At 41.8% G+C, this 24,277-nt stretch overlaps 1 protein-coding gene across 1 annotated transcript in view; it reads left to right on the forward strand.

Moving 5' to 3' along the window:
- Positions 1 to 24,277, forward strand: part of LOC126101511 (uncharacterized) — a 936,969-nt gene that overhangs the window by 267,365 nt on the left and 645,327 nt on the right. The window contains exon 3 of the mRNA XM_049912155.1: positions 4,056 to 4,260. Coding sequence (XP_049768112.1) covers positions 4,056 to 4,260 — 205 coding nt within the window. The remainder of the gene's footprint in view (positions 1 to 4,055; positions 4,261 to 24,277) is intronic.

A 24,277-nucleotide genomic window follows, 5' to 3' on the forward strand; every position in this document is an offset into this window, starting at 1 on the left:
CACGATCCGTTACAGCCATGCGGATAAGATGCCTGTCATCTCGACTGCTAGTGATACGAGGCCGTTGGGATCCAGCATGGCGTTCCGTATTACCCTCCTGAACCAACCGATTCCATATTCTGCTAACAGTCGTTGGATCTCGACCAACGCGAGCAGCAATGTCGCTGTACGATAAACGACATTCGCGATAGGCTACAATCCGACCTTTATCAAAGTCTGAAACGTGATGGTACGTATTTCTCCTCCTTAAACGAGGTGTCACAACAACGTTTCACTAGGCAACGCCGGTCAACTGCTGTTTTTGTATGAGAAATTGGTTGGAAAGTTTCCTCATGTCAGTACGCTGTGGGTGTCACCACCGGCGCCAACCTTGTATGAATGCTCTGAAAACCTTTGCACATCACAGCATCTTCTTCCCGTCGGTTGTTTCGCTTCTGTAGCACGTCATCTTCTTGGTGTAGCAATTTTAATTGGCAGTAGTGTATGTCCTCTTTTGGCACGGATGACAGCGGCGAAATGTCGTAGCTTTGAAGCGATGAGGTGTTAGTAGGTCGCTGGAGGGAGTTGGCACCACTTCTGCACACATCACTCGCCTTGTTCTCGTAAACCCCGTGGAGGGTAGCGATGAGGCCTGACGCCACGTTCAATCACATCCCAGACGTGTTCGACCGGCTTCAGATGTGGCGAGATCCGGGTCCAGCACATCAACTGGAGCACGCCACTGTAGTCCTCGAACGACTTCACCACACTCCTGGCCTTTGGCGTATTATCTTGTCGAAATAATGCCACTACCGTCAGGAAACATGATGTTGTGAAGAAGTGTACATGGTCTGAAACCATTGTATGATATTCCTTGACTGTCATGGTGCCTTGGACGAACTCCAGTGGACGCATGGCTGGCCACGTGATTGTTCAGCAGAGCATAATGGAGCCGCCGCCTGGTTGTATCCGTGCCACTGTACAGGTGTCAAGTAGCTGTTCCCCTGGAAGACGACGGATTCGCGCCCTCCAGTCGGCATGATGAAGAAGGTATCGGGATTCGTGAGACCACGCAACGCTCTGCCACTGTACCAGCGTCCAGTGCCGATGGTCACGTACCAAGTTCAGTCGTAGCTGCCGATGTCGTGGTGATAACATTGAGACATCTATGAGTCATCGACTGCGGAGGTCTATGGTTTGGAGTGTTCGGTGCACTGTGTGTTACGACACTTTTACTCTGGCCTACATTAAAGTCTGATGTTAGTTCCGCCACAGTTCGCCGCCTGTCCTATTTTATCAGTCTGCCCAGCCCACGACGTCCGACATCCGTAATAAGGAGTGGCCACCGATCCCCACGACGTCTGGACGTAGTTTCGCCACGTGTTGAAGACACTCACCAGAGCCCAAGTCGTGCAGCTTACTATATGCTCGTGCTGAGCCTCAGGGCCATCACAATCTGCCCTCAGTCAGACTCACAAAAATCCCGCGCCTTCCCCATTCTACACGATGAAAGCACGCTCATTGATACTAAGTGCATCAAAAATGGCTCTGAGCACTCTGGGACTTAACATCTGAGGTCATAAGTCCTCTAGACTTAGAACTACTTAAAGGTAACTAACCTAAGGACAGCACACATAGCCGGCCGCGGTGGTCTCGCGGTTCTGGCGCTGCAGTCCGGAACCGCGGGACTGCTACGGTCGCAGGTTCGAATCCTGCCTCGGGCATGGGTGTGTGTGATGTCCTTAGGTTAGTTAGGTTTAAGTAGTTCTAAGTTCTAGGGGACTTATGACCTGAGATGTTGAGTCCCATAGTGCTCAGAGCCATTTGAACCATTTGACAGCACACATATCCATGCCCGAGGCAGGATTCGAACCTGCAACCGTAGCAGCAGCGCGGTTCCGGACTGAAGCGCGTAGAACCGCTAGGCCAGAACGGCCGGCCTAAGTGCTGTCACCTGGATGTGTTTATAGTAGGTCGGCGGTCGTAATATTCTGGTTGATCAATGTATATCGTCACTCGGTTTCCAGACGATTCGCCGCTTCCACTTTCTAAGGCAGTGTGGTGAGACATTGATCGCGTAGGAAACAAAGAGATCGAAATGAGGTAATAGATAAGGTCACACACTTAAGATACTGGAAACGATCTTAATTTATCAAGGCTACTAGGAGAGCTACTCTTTCTTATGATATATAAAATGCACGTTTGACCATCAGCTGCTTTTATTTTAAACCCAAGTATCAACAGGTTTCAGTCATGGACCATCTTCATGGATAAGGATTAAAATGGTTTAAGCCACCACACTACATTTGTCATTAATTAAATAATGTGTAAAGCATGTCTTGAATATCAGTATATGACACAAGATTTTTAAAAGTAAACATATTAAGTGTACACAAAGCAGTGTCAAAGTCTACGTTAGTCTATGGCAGTTTTACAACTGTAATCCTGTGTGAATGGAACAAGTCTGTTTACAGAGAATACAGGCAGCACACGCAATTGTTATGCACGTATTTTAAGAGAAATACAAACACAAAGGGCAGGGGAGGGGTTAAAAAAATCAGCAAAATACAATTAATGTGTACAAACCATCGGACAACACAGAACTCTTGCACTAAAACATTCATAAATATCCCTGAAGAATCTGCGAAACACTGTCCGTGGTTTTCGCATTCACCCGTATAGTTCTCTCTTGGTCAACAGATCATCTTTGCTTCTTGTTGCTTGTGAACCCCTGTTTTCGAACTCAGGTATCTGGTCAATATCTGCCAGATCTATATTTATATTCCTTGTCATGATTTATGTGGGTTTTGCCATACTTTCGGTGTCATTAACGTTATTCAATAAGTGTGCTCTAATCGTACGTCTATTTGTGGACTTAAATATTTAAGTAGCTTCCTTCCTGTCCAGCAATTTATTTGTAGCTTTAATCATGCCAGAGGCTATTCAACAGGACGACCGGGATTAATTGCACCCTGACAGGAGAGAAAGAAATCTTATTCTTTGGCGACATACTAAATACAGTGAAATTTATTAAGTGAATAATGAACACTATTAGTTTATGCATTGAGAATGCAGCAAACCGATAAATGTCACTAGGTGTGTTCGTTTCGATGCAGTTGGAAATGTAAACTGCACTGTATCCACTGTTGGAAACAGCTTCCATTATATCAAACTGGAAAAAACATATTTAAGTCTTCAATTTTGATAAACGATTAAAACAGAGATTTTTTCCCATTTATATGGCTTATTATTTCTTATACAACAATTATAAATAGTCGGATACAAAACTATCAAGACAGTCTAGCGGACTTAGACTTCCCCTCCCTCTTAGCCATTTACAAGTTTGAAAAATTTATATATTTTACCTCTTTGTTATAAAACCAGTTGATATTAATTTTCTTGTGCAAAACAATTTTAGTAAAGTTCTCATGTGCTGAATTATTTAATATTACCATAAGTAATTAATAACTTTATATTGTGTGAAAATAGTTGTCTTTTATTGTCTTTTTATGGTAAACATTGAAATCTAAATCAGCCATTTCTTACATTTGTCATACACTATTTTGCTGTATATTTTGACTGTGAGCTATTCCACACATATATTCAATGACAATTGCCAAATATGTTCCAGTGTACAATCTTACTTTTTACCATCATGATTTTTAATAAACATTTAAGTCACTTCCGTATCATGAAACTATTATGTACACAGTATACACGTATTTTTGCTTTAGATCATTAACGTGGACTTACACATAAAGAAAACACAAAATAAAGTTATAACCTCTTATACAGAACCAAACATGTTTTCTCACTGCACGACAGCATACAAAACCTCCGAAAGCACCAAGGCGTCACTACGAAATACTTAGGTATCGAGTTCTTCAGTAGTCCTAAGTATCGTGTACTACAGTAGTCAAGTGAGATACATCTGAAAAGGAAGTATTGAGTCAGGTTCCCACTGTTAGAAGAACTGAACTGAACTGAACTGAATGCGACAAATGCAACCCAGACAGCAGCAGAAGCAACACCGTTACTGTTGAGAGACTGACGTGAGTGTGTCGTTGTGCTCGCAGGTCTGGCGCCCGGCACCGCCCACCGCATCCTGGCGGTGGTTCGCGACTGGGAGAAGCTGCCGCCCCCGGAGGAGTGGGAGGCGGAGGCGGAGGGGGCGGGACCGCTCGACTTCCAGGACCCGCCGGGCCCTCAGCGGGAGCAGCTCAAGAACTTCCGCGACCGCCTGGCCGCCTCGCTGCCCAACGAGAACCGCGTCTACCTGGCGTGAGTAGCCAAGGCGACCTCCTCACACGCACTCTACGCTTCTGCCATCTCTGTGCATCTGTTTTGTCACGTTGCCTGGGCTCAGATCTGTGCTGCACTTCCACGTCAGTTCCTGCAGTCCTCACACGGGACGTGAAAGAGAACGAGGACCTGGAACAATTCGACTTTTTTGACGTCAGAACGTGAAATTCCACGTTTCTAGGAAAATTTCCAGGCACAAATGGAAGAATTAACATATCAGTTATTTTCCGTCTCGGAGAGGAACGCGGCAAATGATATGCGAGATCACTGCCACGTCACAAGCGAAACTTTGGAGACGCCATATTGGACCACTGCGATTGTAGCTGAGTCCTGTGCTTGGTGGTTTTTATTTCATAACTTACGTGTTATGAATACACACTGATGAGCCAGAACATCATGACCACCAACTTAATTGGTTGTTTGTCCGTCTTTGGTGCGAAATGCATCACTTATTTTAGGTATCAGGGATCCGATATGTGGCATTAGATGTCTTACGTACATCTCATTTAATTCGCGTAAATAACGGGCCGCTGATTTGCGTACGCGCTGACGGCGTCAGATAACGACCCACATAGGCTCATACGACTTACATCAGGTGAATTTGACATCCATGACATCAACGGGACTTCACTAAATGCTCCTAAAACCATTGTAGCACGGTTCTCGCTCTGAGACACGGACAGTTATAGTGCTGAAAGGAATAAAGCACGAAGGGATGCACGTGGTTCGCAGCTGAACAGTGTGCTCCAAACACTTGTGCGTACACCAGCATTGTGCTCTTTCGGCAGAAGTGCCACAGATCACCATCCAGCCTACCTTCCCACGCCCGGGTTCCCGGGTTCGATTCCCGGCGGGGTCAGGGCTTTTCCCTGCCTCGTGATGACTGGGTGTTGTGTGATGTCCTTAGGTTAGTTAGGTTTAAGTAGTTCTAGGTTCTAGGGGACTGATGACCATAGATATTAAGTCCCATAGTGCTCAGAGTCCTCCAGCCTACCTTACGGGGCATACAAGCCTCCGAACCCTACATTCTGTGATGATTGTGGACATCCAACCATTTAGTGCCTAGTAGTATTTTCACTGTCCATCTACCTCTTTCCGTAGATGCTCACGACTGTAGCACGTAAACATTCGACCAGTTTCGCCATTTTCGAGATACTCGTTCACAGACTCCGCGTAATAATAACCTGTCATTTGCCAAAGTCGCTTATCTCCATGTAATTCCCCATTTTCAGATCCCCCGTCCATGTTTGCACCGTTTACATACTTTTGTTACCGCACCATGTGCCCGCAAAGCCACCGCATACAACGTCGAGGTGGCCAGTGGTCATAATGTTCTCGCTTTTCAGTGTATGTTGTTTCAAAGTACAGGCACCTAGAGGACCTCTCCAAATACCATTGGTGCTCTATGTATCATTTGTTTGCATAAACGGATTTATGTACCTAGAACAAACATTCACGAATCATCATGTTCACTCAGTTAGGGTAAATTTTGCAGGACGTGTTGCTTGATTCAACAGTAATATTGGCTTAGTGCCATCACAGATAGGCAACAAATCTGCATGTTTTTCAAGTTGACCATCAGACTGGGAAAAGTGGAAAGGTCCAACAATGCTATGCTCAACGTCATTCCGCAAATCGTGCTCGTCAGGCTTGTTTTCCTCCAGGCCGTGTACAAAAATGCGCCTCTCATATTGTTCAACGTCCTGGAGTTTTATGGGGGATTCTGTATCATCATGTTTATAATACCCACGAATATCAGGTGTATAATATTTACTCATACGCTGAGCCTTTTTCTCAAAAATTTTCTCTCGGGCCACAAGGGCCGAAGCAAAGCAAGTATTGTCGGAATTTTTGGGATTAATACGGCCATTTCTCCTAACTACATCTCCTGGGAGCGAGATACGTGAAAGACTTCCACGTAATAGATCACGAACATGTATGTGAATGTCCAACCACAGAAATCAGGACAATCATTCTTGGGTTTCAAGTAATCGGGTCTGTATTTAAGTTTTGATGTATTTCACAGACCACTCAACAAGTAAGGTGCCCCGTGATATGGCACCAATTCGCCCCTATAAACTATAGCAGCTGTAGCGACAACGCCATATTTTGTGACTGCAAAATCACAACATAGCGTTACATTACATATCATGGTAGATACATGATATCGTGGGTCGTCTAGGATCTTGGAAATTTCCATTTACCAGTCAAGCTGATGTGGGCACAGGAGCTGGTTAAGATGATGGCAACCAGGTGATTTCTCGAAATGTGCCTGCGAGACCCTGTTTGCAATTAAGCCATGAACCATTGCAGAAGATAATTCTGTACAATAACACAGCTGGTGCTCATTAATAGGACGAGCTGAGGAGCCTCTGCTGGATGGCAGGGTTTCACAGGCTGATGGAGCGCTTGTGACGATGGTCTTGGCACGGGAGCTCACGACGCGGGCTGTGGGTGCTGGTACCACACAGCCCTCTCCAGATGCGTGCGTCGACAGTCCAGGTGTGGGTTCATATCCCCCCAACATCGCTAGGAAAAAAGAAAGGATAACAAATAAGCATCATGTGTAAGAGCAAGAAGTTTTTTGACAGAGACATACATGGGATCTGCTTACACAAACACACGTTCGCTGTGTGACACTAGTCGGACGTAGCCACTTCTAGAAGTGGCAAAAAGCAACATTACATAACTATCACGTCTACTGTACGGTTGCATTCGCCAGTTTGTGACGCGCACGTGTTCCTTTGTAATCCCATTGAGTACTCTTCTTGTTGAACATTTGCAAGAAAACTAATAAGATAAATTAAAAATTTTGTACAGGAAAATAGAGACTATGTAAGGGAAAGAATCAGTCATGATAAAATGTATTTACTTACAACTAAAAATTATCCTATCACCAGATAACGTTGTGTTAAATAATTGTGTGTGTCAGAGTACGAAGGGTTCATATTGCTTAAACGTAACACATTCTAATCAGAAAACAAAGTTCCAGATCATTACATTAATTCGGAGTTGTCAACATTATTTGTGTTGATTTAGATATTCATATAAAGTTTAGCTTGATTTTTCTGATAGCAACTGCTTAAGTAGTTGCTTAAACTTTAAAGATTTGTTGACAGCAGATCTAACTTAGAAAGTACAGAACTGAACACTTTTGTAGCGGCGTTATTTTTTCCCTTTATACTATGGTTTTTCTGTTCCAAATATAATTTAAGCCTTCTCCTCGTATTGTTTGATATGTAGAAACACTGATTCATACAAACAAAACATGTTAGTCAGTATATACAAACCTATTCAGCTACGCTATTCACCTCACATATTTCCACAACCGTTGGAGACATCGTAATTCTATTTTCAAGCAGGTGAACAGTGATAAAATTCTCACGAAAAGACGTATGTAAGCTTATCTTAGCCATATTAATTACAGAGATTCGGTATAAACTTCACTCTTCAAAATGCAACTATCGGAATTTCTTCTGCTGGCTAGAAAGAGACGATTTCAACGACGGTCCACTCTTCAAATTCCAATTAGTAGTTTCAGAGCAGTTGCCGCCTGTGGAGCTTGAGAGTAATCTCTTTGGAATATGAAACCGATACCTGTCATATGCAAAAATTGGTGGTTTAATGCCAAAATAAAAAAATACTACGCGTCGGATAGCGAAGACACAGTGTTGCACCTCTGCTATGTCAGTTTAAAAGGGATAAGACAGGAAAAGTAAGTTTCATTCTGTCAGTGTAGTTCACGTGTACTGAATGCAGGTTAATTAAAAAAAAACTAACGCCTTTTACAAATCAAGAGAAACTGGATATACTACTTCTTCATGCAGAATACAGAATGAACGCTAAGCAACAATTGATTTGTACGCACCCCCGAGAGGTGGTGACCAACAGGAATGACAGTTCAGTGGATGTCCAAAGAGTTGTTATTGGAAGGGCACCGGAATGTTTCAAAGAGAGTAACGAACAAACATGGGACTCGAAGATGTCGTTCATAAGCCACATGCTGTGAAGTTGCGAGTACCTCTGCAGTAAGTCCGCACAGAACTGTTCGCATTCTGAGCGCAACGGTGATACGGTCACTTCACGAACAAATCAACCAACGGGATTGCAGAAGACGCACGGAATTCTGTCGCTCGGTTCTGATGCACGCCGAGCGGGGTAGCCGCGCTGTCAGGGGCGCCTTGCCACGGTTCGCGCGGCTCACACCGTCGGAGGTTCGAGTCCTCCCTCGGGCATGGGTGTGTTATCAGCGTAAGTTAGTTTAAATTAAATTAAGTAGTGTGTAAGCCTAGGGACAGATGACATCAGCAGTTTGGTCCATAGGAACGTACCACAAAGTTCTGATGTACCATCAGGGCAGTAGGTTCGTCCTTCAAAGTATTATCTTTAGCAGTGTTGCTACCTTTACAAACCGTAGAAAGCTGAATATAAGAAATGAGAGTTATTAAGCTGTTGAGAATTTCCAGCTGCTGAGAACCAGAGGCGATAGTGTGTGAAGTTTAGTGTTGGATTATGGGAGACTACGTGACTGGTTATTATATCGCTGAAGAAACCTTAACGGGTAAAAGACTGAGGTTCCACCACATGCAGTACGTAGATGTAAGTGGTGCCAGAACTATGGGTTCCCAACTCATCTCTCGCTTGTGGGTAAGGAAAGAGCTGACCCAGCGCTTTTCTGGTCGTTCTGACGACCGAAGAAGATCTGCATCATTACGTTGTTGCTGAATGTGAAATGATATCAAGGGAACCTCTTCAGTGTGTCCAGTGACTGAAAACGTTAAGTGTGGACATTTCTAAAACTCGATGGAATTTTTATGAAGGGGTTATGACCAGATTATTTTGTGATTTCCTTTTTGTTGGTGTTTCCGACGTAATTTTGGAAAGTAAGTTGACATTTAACTCGTAACGCGAAGTAATTATTTAACAATTTTTAGACCTCACGTCCCTATTTTATAAGTCCTTTCAATTTTTCACGTATAGCTTTCTTTGAATGCTCGGCCGGAAGCCGGAGCTGAACTGTTACCATTAAAAACTGGTGAATCATCCTAACTCACCACGTTCTGTATAGTTTTGGTCGTACGCTAAAGTGTGTTCAACTGAATTTTTCGCTACCAATCTCAAAACTGTCAAACTCCAATTACAGATTGAGATCTAGCATCGGCGTAGCTACTCTGCTTTCGAACACGAACTTATTCATGCAAATCACTTTATAGGAATGTGATTTTAATTAATTTGAAACGTACCTGACTGTCTGTAAATTAGACTGCATAAAAAAACCATTCACAAGAATACTCAGAATGACTAACTGTAGCCTAATTTAAATCACTCTGTTACAAAAACGCATCTGTTGAATTTACTCGAAATTTCTCTAATTGAAAGCTGTTCCGAATGTTACGTAAATAATGTTCATTTAGGCCCAACAACAAATTCTTACCTTGTAACGGATACCTTGACTTTGCTCAGGCAGAAATTCTAGCGATGGTCTGAAATGAGTCACTGAGTGTCAGTTTGCCTTCTTATGAGTATTTTATTTAATTTGACGTTTTAGAAAATTACATTTTTGTTTCTCTTTTCAAAATTATTTATAACTGTTGACGTAAAAGTGCAAGGCACGACAATGCAAATTTTACCGAACATGTTTCTTTGTACAGTGGAATATGCTTTATGAAATATTTATAAATGAGAAATGGAAGTGCTTTGAAATTCATGCCTTTTAACGACCCAAAAGAAATTCCTAGTACTACGGATTATCAGCGTTCTCTCTCTCCGCATTTTCATACTCGATAATGTCCGCTGCTACAAAATATTTCTGTCACAAAATTTTGTTTTCTTGACTTCCATATACAATATTATTTAACTAATCAGAGTGGAGGAGGGCTAATTAGAATAGTGAACACGTGGTTGATAGTTCTCACTGATTATCACCACGTAGGTATTTTTCTACAAAATGAAATCTCTGCACAGCAGTAATTACTGAACTCGCGCTTGCAGCTAAAAAACTCAAACTAAGTTACATTTTTCTGAAGTGCTTTCTCTTTGCACAATGATCTGAAAGCTCGTCCTTCATCTTCAGGCTACACAACATGGACTATCTCTGTGCGGCACCTCCGTTATCTAAGCTGCTCACTCCGCCATTATACAACACCCTCTCTCCTTGACTGCACAACTATCACTGCTCAAGGCTGTATTCGACTGTTACCCAATGGCTTGCCCGCGCTTTTCTTAATAACACAACCGCTGGAAACCATGGACTGTGAACCGCTTTTGTGTTCTGCATACTAAGCTATCTGAAGTGGTAATATTCCGGATGAAACGATAATTTTCATTATATTTGCATTCCAAGATGCAACAAGTGGGTGATATTCCGAAGTAACTGTGATTTATTACCATTTCATTTAATGAATAAACCTTTCAAACTACACAAATTTCCACATACGACAGCAGTGGGTTTTCTTTTCAAAACAGATCAATGCTAAGTCGTAAATATTGTAATTTATGCGGAAATATAATCAGATTTTGAAAAGTGAAAAGCCGCTGAAATCCGTTATTTCAGAACTACGATACTAAGAACCGAAATTACTGTAGTTCCGTCTGAGAAAGCGAAGTTGGGACTGAAATCTGTGGAACTAATTTAGCTATGAGAAAAGACTGTTCGTCAGTTTTTGAAGAATTTTCCAGAATTAATTTGGGTTAAAAACAGAATTATGATGTCTCTCACCCAACAGGAAAACTTTGCGGTGTACAATTTTACTTGAATCACGTGCATCCGAGGTGTGTTCAAAAAGTAGCGTGAACTGTGTGATTTCTCGGGTTGTACTAGTCCTATGCGGGCGATTTTTTATTGTTGTATTAATAAACATATCCGAGACGAATCTCTATGCTGGTAGCCATACTGGATATTTAGTCTGTCGTCACTTGTTAAGAAGGTTACATGGATTTGATTACGAGGTGTGATTATTGATTTGTTTTATAAATGGACCAGAGGATTTGCAATCAGTTTGGTTATAAGAATAGAATAAAATGTAACAAAGTTTTAGAAATGTTGAATATTTCATTTCGTGAGTCTGTTGTAAGACAAGGGTTTACGAGTGGTATAAAAGTTTCCAAGATGGCTGCGAAGAAGATGATGAACGTTCTGGACGCCCCAGCGCATTAGCAACCTATGAATACCTGGAAAAAGTCAAAGAAATGATTATAAACTATCACCGAATCACAATCAGAGAAGTAGCTGATGATGGCGTTTCAGCTGGCTCATGCAGTGGAGAGCAAAATTTGTGCCAAAGGTGTTGAATTTCGTGCAAAAACAATGGTGAATGGAAGTTGCTGAGGAGTCGCTAAATGAAGTCAACAACGTAGCAGAACTGTTGAACAGGTGACGAAACATTTGTGTGCGGGTGTGACGTCGAAAATACGACCAAGTCGTCCCAGTGGCGGCATTCTGGGTTGTCACGCCCTGAAAAAGCTCGGCAAATGCGGTCGAATGTGAAAATTCGGCTCAGTGTTTTCTTCGATTTTAGCGGCGTGGTACATCGTGAGTTCTTACCAACAGGTCAAACTATCAATAACGAGTACTACAGTTTGAGGTAAGCAATCCGAAGAAAACACCTGAATGTGTATCGAAACAATTCATGGCTTTTGCGGTGAATTTCTGGCGAAAAACAATGTTATAATCATGTTCCAGGCTCCGTACTCGCCAGATGTGCCGTTTTTAATGTCCTCAAAAATAAAGACAACCTTAAAGTCCCATCGTTTTATAAGTGTAGATGAGATTAAAAGCACATCGCTGAAAGAGCTAAGTGATATCTCAAAGACAGAGTTCCGGAATTGTTTCGGGGATTGGAGGAAGCGCTGGGATAAGTGTGTAACATATAATGAGGATTACTTTGAGGGGATAACCTTAATGTACTCTAATAAATAAAATTATTGCCAAAAAAAAAAACATAAATTTTCGTGTCTTTTTAAAATGCCCTCGTATGTTAAGACATAGTTCCAGAATTCCCAATTTTCTAAACAGCTTTTTACATGAACGCATAGTGTGTGTCCTACACATGAGACTAGCTACTCTTTAGCGGAGAATATTTTAGTTGCCTGTGACTAGTTCTCCCCACAATACAGTTCCTAGTAGTGAGGCGATGTCATTTATTACGTTCCGAACAATTTAATTTGCAGCGACCACCATCTACAAACAGAAAGTTACTCTCGTTTTTTGGATGACGAAGGGAAATGTTTTTTTTTTTTTTACGTTGCACCGTTAACTGTCTTGGACAGGCGACGAAGCCTGGTTTTCGCTGTGAAGAACCCAGAATTTTGTCATCACTACACTGCACTACAGACGGATTAACGATGACGAACAGAGATTTCAACTGTCATTAGTGTACGTTCTCCCTCTGCCAAGGAATATAGTAAACGGAATGAAAGCCTACCTGCAGAAATGAAAATCTGCGTCGCGCCCATTTTGTTTGAAGCGACTAGCACACCAGAGTGCCTCCTTTTATTGTCCTGCGCTTATGTTTATTCTCGACAAAGCTGGAACATACACACATACACCTTTATCTTTACAGGAATTCCATTAGGTAAATGAAATACGAACGCTGCCGCCTCGTTCAGAAATCTACATCTGTCTTCCGTGGAAAGCAAAAGTATTTTATGCAATTAAACATATATTTACGCAGAGACTTCGAAACAAGGGAATATCGCGGAGTGTCATCGCTGAATACGCGCAGAAACCTGTTGGCAATTATAAAGGGAATAGTGTGAACGTCAACATGTGTTACGATAGTGAGCAAAAAAGTTGTATTCGACTGAGGGAGAAACTATTTCGATTTATGTAGTCGATTTCAGTAACAGGCAATGGTAGTTTCTCTTTTATTTCTTCCCGTGATTAAAAGTGAAGGAAAAAATAAAAGCTGCAAACACCACGTGTCTTCATTCCACCTGTAACTCAGAATGTTCCCTGCTGTTTCTAACAGGGATGAGTGGGGAACGGTGGGGAGCTTGTTTCTTATTGATCCAGAGAGAGGGGGGGGGGGAGGGGAGGAGTGTGCTTGGTGCTTGGTGCTTAAACTAGTTACAACGATTAATCGCAAAGTCGCGTACAGATTTCCGCTAGTGGAGATGTAGGCGTCGGTAAGTCACGACTGGTCTGGTGTGGCGGAGTGGCCCCTCCCTGAAAGACAGCAGTGCCTTTCGTGCCAGCCGCTAGATCGGTCACGTCAGAGACGACTGCACACACACATTGTTTAAGTAATGCGAAATTCTCTGCCACTCCTGGGTAGATGGTTCCACGCAGTGATGGGCAGTCACAGGGCGCCCACTCATTCACAACCAGGGATTCGGTGGCGGCCGCAGCTGCTCGGCGGGATGCTTTCCCTACACGTATCCCATTTCATTCTTATAAGCAATAACGTATATTTTGTTGCAAATCGGTAAAAAAACTGCTGTGAAGACATAAATTCACCTTGACGTCATTATTATTTCCAACAACCTGCTCGTTTAACACACAAATTACATCATCTCACAATCTAATGATGTTCCGAGATGCTACTGCAGGCGGGTGTAAAATAAATGTGTGCAGCGGAAAATAATAAACGTTAAAATGAAAATTTGGTCCTGTCTGACTACCCCCTGAAGCAGATCTTAGGGTCTCAATCTAAACATAAATGAATGATGAAGGCAACTAATCCTACTACATCATAAAGGTTGTTCCTGTTTATATTTTTATTGTATATTAAAAAACAATCTTTATTACAAATGCTTATATTTCCTAACTAAAATTACTGACCCGATGAACAACTCTGCTCTTTTATTATGACTGCGCGATCTAATATCAATAACGCGAAATGAGTGACAACATCTATGTACAAAACACAAGACGACACTACTTTTAAAGATGATCTACAATGGAGTGCAAAGTCAGTGGAAGTAAATCCTACGTGATCACAGCCCTAATAAGCCAAACCAATCAGCAATATCACCGTATGTACTGCGTCCGGTGCGCCAGAGTGATGGTTCTCGTACACGTCTGTGACGATGGAAGAACTCCAGCCACCAAATAAACTCTTTCAAATAGTAGGACGGCTGAAGGCGGTCCTCTGACTAATATACTCTAATACTGTCTTCTCCTCTCTGTGTTCTACAGACGAGAAACGCCAACTCCCAGCCACAAGGACGGAGTTCAGATAACGTCTCAATGTAAGTATAGGCAGAAGTACTGCTCTCAATCACTGAACGCTGCGTACTCAACGACGACTTCTAACCCGGAGGCAAAGTCCAGAATCGTATATTTTCACAACAGTACATACCCTAACCGTTCTAACTATAAAATCTCTGGAACCGCGCGACTTCTACGGTCGCAGGTTCGAATCCTGCTTCGGGCATGGATGTGTGTGATGTCCTTAGTTTACTTAGGTTTAAGTAGTTCTAGGGGACTGATGACCTCAGATGTTAAGTCCCATAGTGCTCAGAACCATTTGAACCATTTATAAAATCTCGTGAGAGCAAAGACAGCAAGTCCGTCCATACCAACAAGAAGCTCATACTGAGCGACCATCACACACGGGAGCTCAAAACGGAAGACCGCATCTCTTCAGCGTTGGCTTCCCAGCAAGGCTTGGCTCCCCACCACCGTAATTCCTAAAACGGATCGTAGTCCCGAAACCACGGAATATTCTCCCTCTCTACAAATTCTTACGAACGCCGACCAACCATATTTTAGTCTTTTGTCGTCCAGCGCAAAAAGTTTTCGAGGAAAAAACCTATACTCGTACAATGGTACACTTCTGAGTAAAAATCCTTGGAAATAACCCAACCTGCATGGTTTCCGAGGTGCCGCTTCTTCGTTCCTCTCACCTGCGTCCAGGTTTTCCAGCGTTTCCGAAGTATAATCTCTATTGTGCTCCAGCACTTAGGTGCTACAGCGTCCGTCTTGCTATTTCCTGTGTTTAAGCAGGACCAACACACTGTGTGGGCCTTCCACCCAGGGCTTCAGTTCCGCCAGCCGTTTCATTTCCATTTTGACTATTTTTCGACTGTGACTGTCTCAAGAAATATGTAAAGGTTTTTTTAAATTACCGCTACTAGTCACAAACTTTGTCAACTCTTGTATTACTTATTTATTTAGCGACATGTTTCGAGGGTTAAACCTCATCTTCAGGCTAAGTAGCATTACAAAAAACAACTTTACAATAAGGTCATACTGATATTACATAGTCTTTTCTTAAATGCTGTGGTCATCTTTGTTCTTCTGGTGTGGCAGTCTCGTTGTGATGTGTTGCGGTGTATCCATTTCCGTGGATCTCTTGGTCACTGTTCACAAATTGTCACTAACATAGCAGTAACTTGGAAACACGATCTCAAATAGTTCTGTAGTGCAGTAGACGATACATTTACGATTGCATAAAAAAAAAAAAACCTTTACATACGTTTTATTTCCGCTGGCGTTCCAACCTCTACTACTACAGGCAATCATTCATTAGGGGACTTATGACCACAGCAGTTGAGTCCCATAGTGCTCAGAGCCAGCCAGCCAATCATTCATTACGCCGTTTTTATAATAAAGACACTCCGTCACCTTTCATGCAATAAGTGTTAACAATTACTTACAAGATGTACGTGACAATGTTAGTCTCCTTTATATATTCATATATACGATATATAACCTATCACATGATACCTAATTGTGTTTGTAGATCATGGCAGAGTATGTGGATGAGTGCTTGTAAGGTGCGAAATTATAGCCACTTTACAATGTGATAGTGGCTTAGTAGGGGTTTGTGTATCACGGTGTGATATTTATTACATATACACGACCAACGGTTGGAAATCAGTAAAACTGTAGTGCTTATACAATTTGCTATCACGTCATTAATATGTCGTTATTTCTATCAACAGGGGAACGTGTTCGTTTATAACACACACACACACACAAACACACACACTAGTGCTGAATGGGTGGCTTAGCAACGATAAGTAATTCGGATACTTTGAGGGCATCCTGCTACATTGTGACTGGCTGAGACCATAATGGTGCCAATGCTGTGGTACACGACTTTGACACGACATCGCCACAATGTTATGTACCGTCGTGACATGATGTTGACGTGGCGTCGAGAGCGGTGGGACAGAACTTACATAATTTGATAAATTTTTGGAAAAATAGGAATAATTGTGAAAAATATATACAACTGTGGAAAAATGAGTGTATTTACATATATGCGTAAGTGTGGTCTCTGCTGGTGCCTTGAATGACGAAAATAACGTAATATTATTACGGTATATTGATAATTTTTACTTATGGACCGTCTGACAGCAACTGAATAAAACACAGTTTTAGTGCCATACGCGTTTCGCCTTTATTTTCTGCAAGGCATCATCAGTGACCTGATGTGATAGACGGTCCATAAGTAAAAATTATCAATATACCGTAATATTACACGCAACTGAGGAAGACAGGACTACAAAAATTGAACGTAAATTATTAACAAACAGACCCCAAGTGACGTCACTTAACATAATTGAAGTAATTTGTTATTAACAAACAGACACAGCCTGATTCTCTCCTCATGCTGCAGAGCTTCAGAGCGAGCCCACCTACTCACTGGTCCAACGCAGAAGAGGGGAGGGAGAGAGGATATGGAGAACAGGTGGGAAGATTTCCCTGGATGTCCTTGATCGATATCTTATGCTTCTCTGGGGAGAGAGAAAGGGGAAGGAGGATGATCATGAAGATAAGTTTCACAAGAGTGAAACCTGACACTGGAAGTGTTAGTCAGTGACGCTGAGATCAGAAACTGATTGTATGCCCACTGATAGCCTACTCTCACTTTCCTATACTGTGGAGCATTGGCCCACTGTCGCCTCCAATGCCCCAAAACTCTATACACTGCACAATTTGAGCTTCCAGCCAAACGAAAACCCATAAGGAGGCCACTTCCAAACCCTGTAATATGCTGATAACGCCGTCTCTGATGATTACGCAGTGTATCCGTGTGCTTCCTATTGATCACTCACCATCTGACTTCGTTCACGCCCTTTCTGTACCCTGATAACACCACTAAACACAAGCAACATTGATGCAGTCTGGTGACAGTTATACCTGACCTAGGTAACTGCAATTCTCATCATTTACATACCCACCAGCGGTGTCTCCGTACATGAAGTTACAGTAACATCTGGCCGATTCTTTTGAGCTCTTCACATTTTTCTCAGTTAGTGTATAAACAAAATTCCTTTATTCTCATACAAAATACGTTTCGTTTGTTATTCATACATTTAGCAACGTTTTTAAAATTTCTGAAAGTATCAATGAAAGGTTCTTTCGTAATCGATGGAATCAATGACGTGACATGTATCTGGAATATCGACTTGTCTGCGAAATGTGTGCGGTCAAGGATTCTCTTCGGAGAAGTTAGTTACAACGTAGTTATACAAGCAGTTACTGACTGCCGCGTTTCAGATCAGGAACTGTGTCCTTATGCAAGTTTTAGGGGATGGAACCCGACACAGTCCACTATTTGGTCATACAAAAAATTAACTAAACAAGTTTTATCTGAAACAAAAGAATGCATCAAAAGAACGGAAACGGTAAATTTAGATACGACTGTTTGAATGGTATAGTATGAGATACCGTTTTAAAATATTATTGCGGAAAATTATAAGGGATCTATCTGGTAATATACAACAAGATTAGAAAGATTTAAGAAAACGTAACGTCTTAAAATACCAGATCGTCTACAGAATACAAAAATACAGTAGTAGCTTGGAGATTCGAAATTCTTAAGACAAACACATTTCCTCCAATTCATATTCATAGGAATACAGAACACATTCATTTTGAATATGAATATGAATAGCATGATCGCTGCACTTGTAAATGCTGTGAATAAGTGTTTCTATTGCGTGTTTCATGTGGATTAAACTATTCAGTGCTTTGTTTTTCAATATTCATGGCAAGTGATATGTTTTACGTGATTTTCGAACCATATGATAGCTTACAGCCGAAATCGGTAATACTAATAAAATCCAGTTAATGCAGTTCAGTGTCGTGAGTTTTTTGAATCTTGTGTCGACTGCTGAAAATTGCGTGAAAAAAACCTATGATGTAAGCTGGTCAAGAACTTTCAAGATTTTTGCTAAACTAAATTTCCTCTTTATGTAAATACAGCCTATGTATGTACGAATTTTTATTACAAGATTCTGTAAAAATTTGAAATGCATTGTTCAAAAACTTTTCGATATTTTCGCTAGATCGTTTTCCTTTCATATATTACATATATCTTTATATGCTGTATATATTTAAAAAGAATGTTTTGTATGTCCATCCAAATTTCATTGTAGCATAGTGTAAAAACAGGAGAAAATCATCCAGAATGTTTAGAGATTTTTGCCAACAACGGCCCCCTTTATGTTACAGAATTATGTGTATGTACATGTTTAAAAAATATGTAGTCTTTGTCCGTCTGAAGTTTATTAGAGTGTGAAAAAATTAGAAGTAAATCGGTTAAAAACTTTCGGAGAATCTTGCTGACAGTGTTTATCTTTTGTGTATATTAACATAAAGTAACATATGCCCGTCTGTAAGTTTATGAGAGTATCATGTAAAAATGTGAAGTAAATTGGACAAGAACTTTCGTAGACTTTTTCTGCAAATTTCTCCTTTTTATACAGTACATAAATATTAGTAAGGCATATACATTAAATGTGTAACCTATGTCCATCCGGACATACATCGGAGTACTGTGTAAAAATTTCAAGTAAATTGGTGTAGAACTTGGTAGAGATCTTTGGTAAAAACATTAAATGACAACTCGTCTTTATATAGTGGCATAGACGATTAAGTAACATCTAGAGCTATGAAAAAATTAATAACGAATTGAGAGACAATGGTCAGATGCCAAGGTGGGAAGAGAGATATAAAATGTATGAAGTATATATACCCATTATGAAATGGAAGCTGCAAAAAACGTAGTATAGAAAACACAATGTATACCTAGATAGAATCGGAAGAATGACGTAATAATTACCATGAGCAGTTAATGGGCAAACCTAGAGGACACAAACAAAGGAATATTATATCATCCCAAGTTAGTTTTTGTATTACGGGAAGGTTCATGATAGGTCCAAGAGACGAAAATTAGTGGAATATCCAAAACTTCCAATACTGTATGCCAATGGAAAACGGACACTGAGATGAAGTGATAAAAGAAGGGAGGAAGCAGCATAAATTAGGTTTCTATGATCTGTATTAGGTGTTGCAGCATCGGTCTCGGATAGGGCACAGCAGACAGCCGTGGGATGTGCGGCCTTGCCACCTCTATAATTTTGCAGTTATGTACTGAAATAATGCTGGTGTACTATTCTGCAATGCAGCAGTCTATCTTAGCGGTGGACAATACTGCTGCATGCTGTAGCATAAAGCAACGTTTCACAGCCAGCTGTGTGATGGGGAGCAAGCTCCAGTTGACACACTCCAGTCGCAACAAATACAAGTACTCGCAGCAGCGCTGGCAGCAGGACATCCATCGACGCTGTGCATTCGTCCGCTGCAGTCTCAGCGCTAGTCATCAAGTGACGTGCAAACAGGTAGCTAGCCTACATCGAGGAGCACCATCTGCCAGATGAAGCTGCTGGTGTACGAGCCATCAGGTAGCACTGACGATTCCGGACGTCGAACGGGATCTCTGAGGCGATGCTACCCGTCGTAAGCCATCATCTGACACACCAGCCAACCTCCGAGAGTCCCGGGTTCAAGTCGGGGCGTCTGCTCGCCGGAGCCAGTCACATTGGGCTGCAGTCAGGGAAGGCCTGTCCATCCGCAAGGTCGCTGTTCTGTGGAACTGATTACTTCTCTTGTGTCAGAAAGGTCGCATCACTGAGAGCAGTAGTTATACTGTACCAGCATTCTGGTACCTCGGCGGGCTCACTGGCTGCCACCAGCCACAGTCAGCATATGGGCGCAGCCGTCAACCTACTGTATGAGAAGCGACAAATAGTAAAGTATGTTTCATTGGGACAGCTTTCGTGACTCAGCATTACTGGAAGATCACATACCCACAGCCTCCGACACATGACATTATGGAGGCAGGCCACGGCCATCTTGCAGCACTAGTTACAGCGAAGCGATCAATATGAAACCGACAGAGTTACGGGGGTATAAACTACTGTAGACTATCGCAAGTAACCTTGGTCAGATAAGATGGTAACTGCATTACCTGAACGTTAGGTGTGTTGCATACCTATTGGACGTTACATCTTTTCAATCCCTTTGTTAAGAGCCTTCCTACATTCCCCTATAAACCGAAGGCGGCGAACCTCCTAGAAAGAGAGTGAGGTTATATGAACGGCCGGTACATTTTTGTTACGCTTACATAGTTATCCTCCCATATGTCACCTAAAAATAAACACTATTTATAACAAAACTGAAATTGTCAAGTTGGATTCATGTTTTATTCTAAAATTGTTGATCTGTAATGTTAAATAGAGGGACATCATAGTAAAAATAAAAAAAGAATAGATATTTATGATACAACGCAAGAAAAGATATCAAACATCATTTAAATACTTCGTCGAAATTATATAAAACGCGTTCCTATTACTTTCGAACTTATAAATAATAACAGGAAACTCTTGCCTTTGATCATGTTGAAGATCGGTCAATTGAGTACAAAAATAAAAACAGTAATTGTATAGATTTCTTAAGTTGGTTTATGTAAACTTTACTTGCATCAAAAGTAACTGCTTTGGTTAAATAAAAGCGCAGAAGTTACGTGATCAGCTAACTTTAATTACTTACATAATGTAATTTATATATTTGTAAGAATATAAAATACACGCTGGACTAACTCTAAACGATGTGAGGTTCTAGTTATTTGCAAACAAACTGTGGTGTCACCGCCAGACACCACACTTGCTAGGTGGTAGCTTTAAATCGGCCGCGGTCCATTAGTACATGTCGGACCCGCGTGTCGCCACTGTCAGTAATCGCAGACCGAGCGCCACCACACGGCAGGTCTAGAGAGGCGGACTAGCACTCGCCCCAGTTGTACGACGACTTTGCTAGCGACTACACTGACGAAGCCTTTCTCTCATTTGCCGAGAGACAGTTCGAATAGCCTTCAGCTAAGTCCATGGCTACGACCTAGCAAGGCGCCATTAACCATATTTAAAGTGTCTCATTTGTATCGTCAGGAGCGATGTACCACAAGGATGAATTAAAGTTAAGTATTAACGCAGCTACGTACTTTTCTTTATAGCATTCAATACGTATCCTGTTCCAGAACTCACGCCAGCCGGTGTGTGTGTACGCGTGCCTTTCGGTTACCCGTCACTGTGGACTGGCTGTCTTGTCAGTCCACTACACAAACAACCAAAAAAGAAAGAGAAATCGTCGACTTCCAGTTTCTCTCTCACACATTCATTTATGTTTCTTTCCCTACAAATACTGGCAATATTACCTGTAGTCCTTCCAATTACTACGTTACCTGTGTACTGCATCGAAACTACAAACCCGTAATTATGGTAGAACACACAGGTAAAATGCCAACAGGCCGCACTGACAAAGGGAAATCATTTGGTACTACGTTTTAATCTGCTCGAAACTATGGTAGAGTACCAAGATAAGTGATTACAACACCTAAATAGACTAAAACTAAACTCCGTCCTAACAGCTCATCGAAGGCCCAACGGTATCGACCGGCCACCGTGTCGTCCTCAGCCCACAGGCTGGAGGGCCATGTGGTCAGCATACTGCTCTTCCGGCCGTATGTCAGTTTACAAGACTGGAGCCGCTACTTCTCAGTCAGGTGGTTCCTGAATTTGCCTCACAAGGGCTGAGTGCACCCCGCTTGCAAACAGCGCTCGACTGACCGGATGGTCACCCATGTAAGTGCTGGCCTAGCCCGACAGCGCTTAACTTCGGTGATCTGACGGGAACCGTTGTTACCACTGCGGCAAGGCCGTGGCACCTAAATAGACTACTGCTAAAATATTCTGATATAAACCAACAGAACTACTAGACTATCAAAGTGCAGATCGACCCCTAGCACAGAAATGAGATTTTATCCTAACAATCATTTTGACAAAAAAAAAAAGAAAAAGAAAAAGAAAGAAAAAACAGAAGTGACATAATGGAAAACAAGATTTGTCAGTCGTCAGATACAGAAAACCAGCTGAATCGCAGAAAACAATCAACTGCCACTTGGCCATAAAAATATGTAAGTGAAACTAACAACTTTCGAGACCTTTTAAAACAGCAGCATACCGAAGTATCGTTTCACACAGACTGCAGTGAAGGATAGCATTCCTCCGTGACTCGATGTTTACAAGTAGAAGTAACAACATTGCCCTTCAAATACAGCACTTTCATTTGCTGTATTTCGTTTTATTTGTGCACTATTTTCTACAACCAACAAAACACGTTACATCACTATACTCCTCCATTCAACAGTTAACAAAAGAAAATGGTTCAAATGGCTATGAGCACTATGGGACTTGACTACTGAGGTCATCAGTCCCCTAGAACTTAGACCTACTTAAACCTAACTAACCTACTGACACCACAAACATCCACGCCCGAGGCAGGATTCGAACCTGCGACCGTAGCGGTCGCGCGGTTCCAGACTGAAGCGCCTAGAAACGGTCAGCAACCCCGGCCGGCAACAGTTAACAACTGCCATTAAAAAGTACCAGTTGTTGTCTTCAGTCCTGAGACTGGTTTGATGCAGCTCTCCATGCTACTCTATCCTGTGCAAGCTTCTTCATCTCCCAGTACCTACTGCAACCTACATCCTTCTGAATCTGTTTAGCGTATTCATCTCTTGGTCTCCCCCTACGATTTTTACCCTCCACGCTGCCATCCAATGCTAAATTGGTGATCCCTTGATGCCTCAGAACATGTCCTTCCAACCGATCCCTTCTTCTGGTCAAGTTGTGCCACAAACTTCTCTTCTCCCCAATCCTATTCAATACTTCCTCATTAGTCATGTGATCTACGCATCTAATCTTCGGCATTCTTCTGTAGCACCACATTTCAAACGCTTCTATTCTCTTCTTGTCCGAACTATTTACCGTCCATGTTTCACTTCCATACATGGCTACACTCCATACAAATACTTTCAGAAATGACTTCCTGACACTTAAATCTATACTCGATGTTAACAAATTTCTCTTCTTCAGAAACGCTTTCCTTGCCATTGCCAGTCTACATTTTATATCCTCTCTACTTCGACCATCATCAGTTATTTTGCTCCCCAAATAGCAAAACTCCTTTACTACTTTAAGTGTCTCATTTCCTAATCTAATACCCTCAGCATCACCCGACTTAATTCGACTACATTCCATTATCCTCGTTTTACTTTTGTTGATGTTCATCTTATATCCTCCTTTCAAGACACCATCCATCCCGTTCAACTGCTCTTCCAAGTCCTTTGCTGTCTCTGACAGAATTACAATGTCATCGGCGAAACTCAAAGTTTTTATTTCTTCTCCATGGATTTTAATACCTACTCCAAATTTTTCTTTTGTTTCCTTTACTGCTTGCTCAAAATACAGATTGAATAACATTGGGGAGAGACTACAACCCCGTCTCACTCCCTTCCCAACCGCTGCTTCCCTCTCATGCCCCTCGACTCTTATAACTGCCATCTGGTTTCTGTACAAATTGTAAATAGCCTTTCGCTCCCTGTATTTTAACCCTGCCACCTTTAGAATTTGAAAGAGAGTATTCCAGTCAACATTGTCAAAAGCTTTCTCTAAGTCTACAAATGCTAGAAATGTAGGTTTGCCTTTCCTTAATCTTTCTTCTAAGATAAGTCGTTAGGTCAGTATTGCCTCACGTGTTCCAGTATTTCTACGGAATCCAAACTGATCTTCCCCGAGGTCGGCTTCTACTAGTTTTTCCATTCGTCTGTAAAGAATTCGTGTTAGTATTTTGCAGCTGTGGCTTATTAAACTGATTGTTCGGTAATTTTCACATCTGCCAACACCTGCTTTCTTTGGGATT

Source organism: Schistocerca cancellata, chromosome 9 (assembly GCF_023864275.1).
Source record: "Schistocerca cancellata isolate TAMUIC-IGC-003103 chromosome 9, iqSchCanc2.1, whole genome shotgun sequence".
In the NCBI taxonomy this organism is placed as follows: Eukaryota; Metazoa; Arthropoda; class Insecta; order Orthoptera; family Acrididae; genus Schistocerca; species Schistocerca cancellata.